Below are 7,639 nucleotides of genomic sequence, written 5' to 3' on the forward strand. Positions count from 1 at the left end.
TTCGGGAGCTTTTTGATGTTTTCAAAAACCTTCGGGTCATCTGTAAGCCCTTCAGTGCATGATGTTTTCAAACATTTCCATCCTGCTCAAAAGAAGCCAAATGAAAAAATTATTGTCTTTTTCGTCTTTGCTCTATTCTTGTTAACACAAGGATGAGCAAAGAGGGGCAGCTGTAGACATCATTTTTTCATTTAAATTTATTATTATTATTAAAATTATTATTATTATTATTAGTATTATTATTATTATTAGTATTATTATTATTATAATTATTATTATTATTATTATTATTATTTATTATTATTATTAATAATATATATTATTATTATTTAATAAATAATTACAAAACTGGACCGGCCCAGTTACAAACAAACCAGAACCGGCCCAGACCAACCAGAAACCCTAAACATTTGGGGTTTCAGCTAGGGTTTCTAAACCCTAGCCCCCCCAGCCGCCTCTGATGCTTCCAGAAGCCCAGCCGCCGCCTCTGCCGACACTCCCACTGCCAGGTGACCCAACCATATGCTGCCGACGATCCACTGCTACCATGACTCCCATGAAGAAGTCTCCAGAACGCTACGAAGATACCCACATCGAGCCCTATGGTGAGTCACCGCCATAGCTATGGTGACTCACCAGAAGTCCCCACTGGAACCGGTCTGAAGGGCGTACCTCCATGGCTATAAAAGCCATCGCGCCTGCAAAAGCAAAAAAAAAGACAACAACCAACAAACTAGAGGAGAGCAACCAAGATACAGAAACAGAAAAAAGAAAAAAAAAAGAAACGAGAAACAGACCACAACAGCGAGCCAAACAACACCCATAGCAGCAAATCTAAAGCAAAGAGAGAAAAAAGGAAAAGACTTACCCTCGAGAAGCCCAAACATAGCCGAAAACGGTGTAAAAACCGAGGTAAAACCGTCGGTTTGTTTTCTAGATTTACTCCGATTAGGAGATTTTTAAGGAAAACTGAGGCTAGGTTCGGCTTTAGGGGTTTTAGAGCTACGTTTTGGGGTATTTTGGGATTTTTCCGGCCACCGTGACGGTGGCCGGCGGCGGTGATCAACACTGGAATACGGTGGCCTATGGCTGTCGGTTTCCCTCAGGCGAGGGAATCTAGAGAGAAGCCAGAGAAATGCTTCTCTCTGTTTTAGAGAGAAGCTGAGAAAGAAGCAAATGAGGAAGCCTGGCCCTTCGGGCCAGGCGTTAAGGGTATTTAAAACCCTCCCCAAACGACGTCGTTTTGGGGAGGGTATCTGTGTAATTTAAGAAAGGGTAAACCCTTTCCGCAACCCTTATAGTTCTGTAACTTTGCAATTTAGTCACTGAAATTGACTTTTAATCATTTTAATTTAGTGTTTAAATTTTATTTTATTATATTTTAACCATTAACTATATTTATATATATTTAGGAAAATATCAAATTTAGTCCCTCATAGTTTATTAATTATTATTTTAATCACGTATTAATTAATTAGGTTAAATTACACTATTAATCATTATCTTTCATAAAATTTCGAATTATTATCTTTATTTTTAATAATTTGTATTTAGTTTTATAATTTTTGAATTTCTTTTATTTTGATCATTATTTAATTACAATATTATTTTGTTATTACTTTTATATTTTAATTATTGCTTTAATTATTATTTTATTATTATCTTAGTCATATAAATATATATATATATATATATATATATTTAAAATAATGTTTATTTATTTTCGATATCAAAGAAAAGGGCAGTCTTAATATAACTGGATGTCCTATTCTGGTATTTTAAATAATTAAATATTATAAAAATTATAATTTAGTTTTATTTAAAATATTAAAATTTTAATATATTAATATTTATTAATATCAAAGAAAAGAGCTGTCTTAAGGCACCTAGAAGTCATTTTCTGATATTTTAAATAAATAAATATATGATTATAAATTAAATATATTTTGAATTTTTTAAATTTTAATAATAGAGACAATTTATAATTAAAAAGTACCAATTTTGGGCGTTGTAGGGGTGCTAATCCTTCCCTAAACGTAACCGACCACGAATCCCTTTTTATTAAAAAGAACGAATTTTTGGTTATAAACGCAGATCAGTACATTTTTTAATTGATGTTTTCTTAAAACTCTTTTAAAAAAATAATTTTTAGGTATTCGACCTACCTGACCCAAAAGGCCGATGGCGACTCCCAAATTATTTTCAAAACCATTTATTCACATCACTTTTCCCGCCAAGTATAATATTTCGTGCCCGGACGAAAACCGGTTACGACACTACGGATTTTGCGTCCGCCCCCAACCCTCTCACATTCCATGTAAGAATCTTCATTCCTGAATTACTGTCCACCCACAGCGAACACCTAACACTTTTCAGAGCATGCTGAATCCTTTTCTAATAACGACAATTCCTTCACTACCCCTTCCTTGTTGATCCCGCACGTGTTGATCATTTTCTTGAACTGCAATTGAGACTCTACCCCTTCCCACTTCGAGCCCGTTGCCTTCAACATTCATCCCCTTATTCTCATCATTGTTACTCCTTCCTAATACACGGATCATTAAATGAGTTTTCCTTTTCTACCGATAAACCCTTGTTACCATCCTTTTCCAACGACGAATTCTCAGAGGGACTTACCTATGAAACTTGATTAATCTCAATCTCATTCACCTTTTCTTCTTCACGCATCGCAAACTTCAGTTCATCGAGCACTTTCCTCTGAACCACCGAGCTGTCGTTAAAGCCTAATTCTGTAACCCAAACTCCATATTTCACTCCCACCTCCTCAATCCGGGAACCCTGCTTAGTCGTCACCAGCATAGTGACCTTTTCTCGATCCAACTAATGGTTAGCATTTTCTCCAAAAGCTTCAAAGTTTCCCCACATTTCAGCTAACCTTTTCAATATGATGTCATTCCAGTAATGAAGTGGTACTCATGACAAATCCAACCAAGTTGCCCTTTTTAATTGATTCAAAGCTTCTGTCCACAGTTTGACTTCGACGAATATTTATTTTAGAACAGACCACTGGAGATCTTCCATCAAGATAAACAAGTCCTTGTCTACAATGGTGAGTAAGAACGATTTTCCTCCTAGTCTTTGAACTTTGATCTCCCCGATGCCCTAGTCTTGTAGTCTCCTTTCAGTGCTCCTTACATTGCAGACAGTTGCCATAACACCAACTAAACACCTCTTCACCTTCCACAAATATGCATCTTCAACATGTCCTATAATACTCGTTCTCTCCACTGCCTTCTGAATCTTGAGCTCCCCCCGACTCTATTCAATAATTGTAGGTTCTACTTTCCTCGGCCTCCACGTATACCTTGCGTGAACTTTCCCAGACGTAGGTTTGCTGTTAAACTTAGCCATCACCACAGGTATTCTATTACCATAGACCTTCAGGCCATTCAATCTCTCGGTCATTCTCATCGCCTCAGCCCTACTATCCATTCATACAATAACAAATCTTGGTCCCCATTACTCCGTTTTCTTGCGATGAAAACATTCAGAACCTTTCTCTGTCTACCAAAAATATGCCATAGCCCCTTCCAGTGCAACTCCGACAGTAGATTATCCACAAACAAGGACACTAACCCAAACATTACCATGCTTCAATGTCCAACTACTTACATAGTGGAATTTCAGTTTTGCAGACAAGTAACTTTAAGTTATCATTACTTATTTAACATTTTTTTAAATATTAATAAAAAAATGCTTACACAATTTTTACACCAACCATTCGCAATTTGTTCAAGGAAGACAAATGAGTTAAATCAAAACCATGTAAGCATATAATCATTACAATCGGACAAGAAAGAAAACTCGTGTAGTTTGTTGATTATTATTCTTCCTAATTTTTATTTTTCCACATTATTCCATTGCATAATGCAAATTGATGGGACCCCAAATTCCTTGGCTCTCAAAATTGGAATTAGAAATTGAAATTTTCAATAAAACAATGATTAGGTGTCACTTTCGAGATTTTGATAATACATTAAGTAATATTCAGATTGAGAAAAATCATAGTGAATATAATTAATTCTATATGTCCTATCTTAGGACCTAGGCAGGTAAATATTGCTAATCAAAGTGTGACATGATTAAACCAAAAGTTAATATTATTCAATTTTCAGTATTTATGATTCTCGTTTTTTTGAATTTATTCATTATCCTGAGACTGCAAATCTTCAATGTTATTGGAGATGGATAAGGCAAGAGACAAAGGATTGTGTTTGTTACGATGATTATAACACATGTGAATTGGTGGGTACGATTTTGTTAGTATTTGTATGTTGGGTTGAATTCGGACATGGCAGTAGATTTATTACAGAATTTCTTTTCCTTCAAAACTGTGCATATGCATGCAAATACGCCTATATATTTTGAGTAGAAATTCCGAAGCAAAAATGCAGTGTTTTGGCTGAAAGAAACACCTACAATATATACATATATTTGCATGCGTAGTTATTTTCAACCAAGTAGAGCTAAAGTGCATGCTTGATAAGTAATATTGGAGTGATAGAAAATATTAATATAGAAAAGAAATTGATAAGTTATCTTGGATGATTCTTTGACCTTTAAAATGATGGAAACGAGTTGCTTGATTCGAATTTAAGTTTGTTTGGACATTATTTTTTCCTTTTTCTTTTTAATTGATACTTAAACTATATGTTTTCGAATTTAAGTCAGTTTGGTCATACTTAAATTATATAGTGTAAGTGTATATCTCCCCAAATCTCTTCTGGAAGTAGTATTACATTGTCATTCTTTTGTCTACCAAGCACTGAGGTCTTCGGAGTTACTTGAAACCTCCGGAACTCCATATCCTCCAATTCGTGACCCTCCTTAAGAATTTCATACTTGTCAACTAGTTATTCTTCTCGTGACAAGACCTTTGGTAGGCTTACGTAATCTGCCAAAGCTCAATCTACTGTCCCATGGTCATATTCATTCAACTTGTCAGCTTATGAGTATTTATCATGGTTCTAGGCATGACACCAACATTAGGGGCCAGTATAAGACCCTCAACCAAAACTGAAAGAAAGGTTCTTCTCGATCTCTTTTTGATAAACTTCAAATCTGATTAATTAGATGATATGGACCATCGACTATAAGCACTCCGCTGTCCACTATTTTTCACTAGCCATCAACCGGAAACTTACCTAATGTAACTCTCCGTCAAATCAAAAGGGGTACACCGTCTAAAAATGTCATAACCTAAATTTTACCATAACAACTGGATGCTCAAAAATATCCTTACACTTCACTCCTGAACTGAATCAGGCAACGGGAGTGTCTCGGCCAACGTCTCTTGTCGTTGAAGGTCCAGAACGTCCTCCTCCAAGGCATCAAGATCCCACTGGCAGTAGGAAACAAAAGATGAGAGGAGAGAAGAATGTGATTCGGCACGTGCAAAGATGGTGCTGTGGGGATGGTTTAATTTGTATGTATGTGTGGAGAGAAAGGAATCTGGGTCTCGTGATGGATGATGGATCCATTGGAAAGGAAGGCCGAGCCAAGCAATTATATATATAATATTATAGGCATCGATAGCAGCGAAGGAAGAAGCGTGAAACGTAGTTTTTGTTTGCTTTAGCTGTCAATCCCTCCAAATCCTTCTCACGGGAACGGATTATTATCACCATAATTTGTCCCTCTCTCTCGTGCATAAACTTACATATATTTCTCACCTTTTTACCTACCTATATATATATATTTCTTCAATTATAGGTTAAAAAATGAACTACAGAAGCTTTTCAAATTCACAAGTCAAAGTTGAGAGAGAGAGAGAGAAGAGACTGTAAATTATAATGAGATTTTTCCTCGCTTGACTATAGATTACAAACATTAAAATTGATTGAAACATTCTTTTCCTACATATTGTTAGGTAATATAACTTACAGCATTTCTAAAGTACTGTTAATAACCCTAGGCACTGTGGTGACCTACGTGGACGGATGAATAATTTTATGTTAGACGATAACTTATAGACCGATTGACCTCTTGTTGAAGACCATCTACATCAACTGAGGCTTACTACTCATATCAATGTAAATTAATGAGGTAAAATCCGTAAATTGGGTTAGATGCAGGAAAAATGGAGGCCCCCATGTCATGGAGGAAACAAACATCCATATCATGTAGGGATATGGGACTAACCTATTTCTTTAAATACCCTTCAAGTTAATCCTTTGCAGTGAAAAAGAAAGGGAAAAGGGTCAAACATTTTTCCACAAATAAAAGTGTATATTCTAAAGATTAAACACACTATCATGTCTTCCAAAGATCGAAAGAAAGCACCAGTATATCGGAAACTACAAAGGCTACGCTCTGTCATCAACTCTACTTCTGTAAATTACCCTAAAAATCTCTTTGTTGGTTCTTCTTGGTTCCTTTCTATTCTTGCTTAACTATCAAGCTATCGAGTGATTTGAGTTTCTTGTGGTATCTGTACATGTGTTTTGCAGGTAAATAGAACTTCAATCATTGTGGACGCATCGAGATATATAGAAGAGTTGAAAGAAAAGGTGGAAATGCTGAACCAAGAGATTGGAACTTCACAAATGTCAACTTCTCAGAGTCCTTTGCCAACGGTGAAGTTCAAAATCTTTCTTAGTCATTGACAATGCACACACATCCTACAGACACAATTATTCGAACATGAGATCTCTAGAGAGAATAATACTCAGTTTAATCACTGACGTCAGTTAATAAGTAGGCTTTAATTTGCATATTGGTTTGAAGGTTTGATATGTTTTTTCAGCAAGTTAATGTGGAAACCCTAGAGAAAGGATTCCTTATTAATGTGTTTCTGGAAAAGAATTGCCCTGGTTTGCTCGTTTCCATATTGGAAACCTTTGAAGAGCTTGGCCTTGACGTGTTGGACGCTAGGGTTTCTTGCGAAGACAATTTCCAACTGGAAGCCATGGGAGGAGAAGTAAGTAATACACACACGTGTGTTATATGTTTTGGGGCAATGATTATTCATTGTTTTCTCTTTAAACCCAAAGTGAATTTCCCAAGAGAAATTCCACTTGTAAACTGTAAAAAATGGGTTTTAACCACAGATTCTGGATTTTCATTTTTTTTAAACTTTAGTGTACCCTCACAATAATGAATGGTACTAATTTAATTGTTTGATTTTTCAGAATCAGAGTAATGCTGAAGGCATGGATGCTCAGATGGTGAAACAAGCAGTGATGCAGGCTATCAGTAAATGGAGTGAAAATATATAACCACCATGTTTAGGATTCCTCAGTTTTCGTTTTTTAAAATAACATATGTTTTCTTAATTGTTAATTTCTATCCATTTCAATGTAAAGTCTTTATCTTTATCAACTTAAGTCTTATAACTTTTCAAACCTTAAAAAAAGAAAAATCTAAACCTTGTTATTAACTTGGATTGAATTTCATAAATATTTGCTCCTACTATTCCAACATCTCGACAAACACTTTAAGTACTAAAGTGAATATGGATAGTAACTGAAATTAATTGAACTTTGAATTTTAATTAGATATCGATAATCAAGATGAGTATCAATGTTTATGAGTTTGATATCAATACATATACTTGAGTATTGATATTATCAGAGTGAAGTGTAATAGATTCTTGCATGATATTGGGTGCACTACAACA

At 35.2% G+C, this 7,639-nt stretch overlaps 1 protein-coding gene across 1 annotated transcript; it reads left to right on the top strand.

The window, feature by feature from the left end:
* The first annotated feature begins 6,174 nt into the window (after positions 1–6,174).
* On the top strand, positions 6,175–7,333 carry LOC120200714 (transcription factor SCREAM2-like). The gene is made up of 4 exons (XM_039201477.1): positions 6,175–6,353; positions 6,471–6,596; positions 6,767–6,940; positions 7,152–7,333. The coding sequence occupies exons 1-4, from the start codon at positions 6,276–6,278 to the stop codon at positions 7,236–7,238; spliced, it is 465 nt and encodes a 154-aa protein (XP_039057408.1). The 5' UTR covers positions 6,175–6,275; the 3' UTR covers positions 7,239–7,333.
* Positions 7,334–7,639: the final 306 nt, after the last annotated feature.

This window comes from Hibiscus syriacus, unplaced genomic scaffold (genome assembly GCF_006381635.1).
Source record: "Hibiscus syriacus cultivar Baekdansim isolate YM2019G1 unplaced genomic scaffold, ASM638163v2 tig00006507_pilon, whole genome shotgun sequence".
NCBI lineage: Eukaryota > Viridiplantae > Streptophyta > Magnoliopsida > Malvales > Malvaceae > Hibiscus > Hibiscus syriacus.

Excerpts from the sequence above, each read along its gene's own strand:
- LOC120200714 (XM_039201477.1), top strand. The coding sequence starts at position 6,276 with ATGTCTTCCAAAGATCGAAAGAAAGCACCAGTATATCGGAAACTACAA. Across the intron at positions 6,597-6,766 it reads CTCAGAGTCCTTTGCCAACG|CAAGTTAATGTGGAAACCCT; the intron begins GTGAAGTTCAAA and ends ATGTTTTTTCAG. Across the intron at positions 6,941-7,151 it reads TGGAAGCCATGGGAGGAGAA|AATCAGAGTAATGCTGAAGG; the intron begins GTAAGTAATACA and ends TTGATTTTTCAG.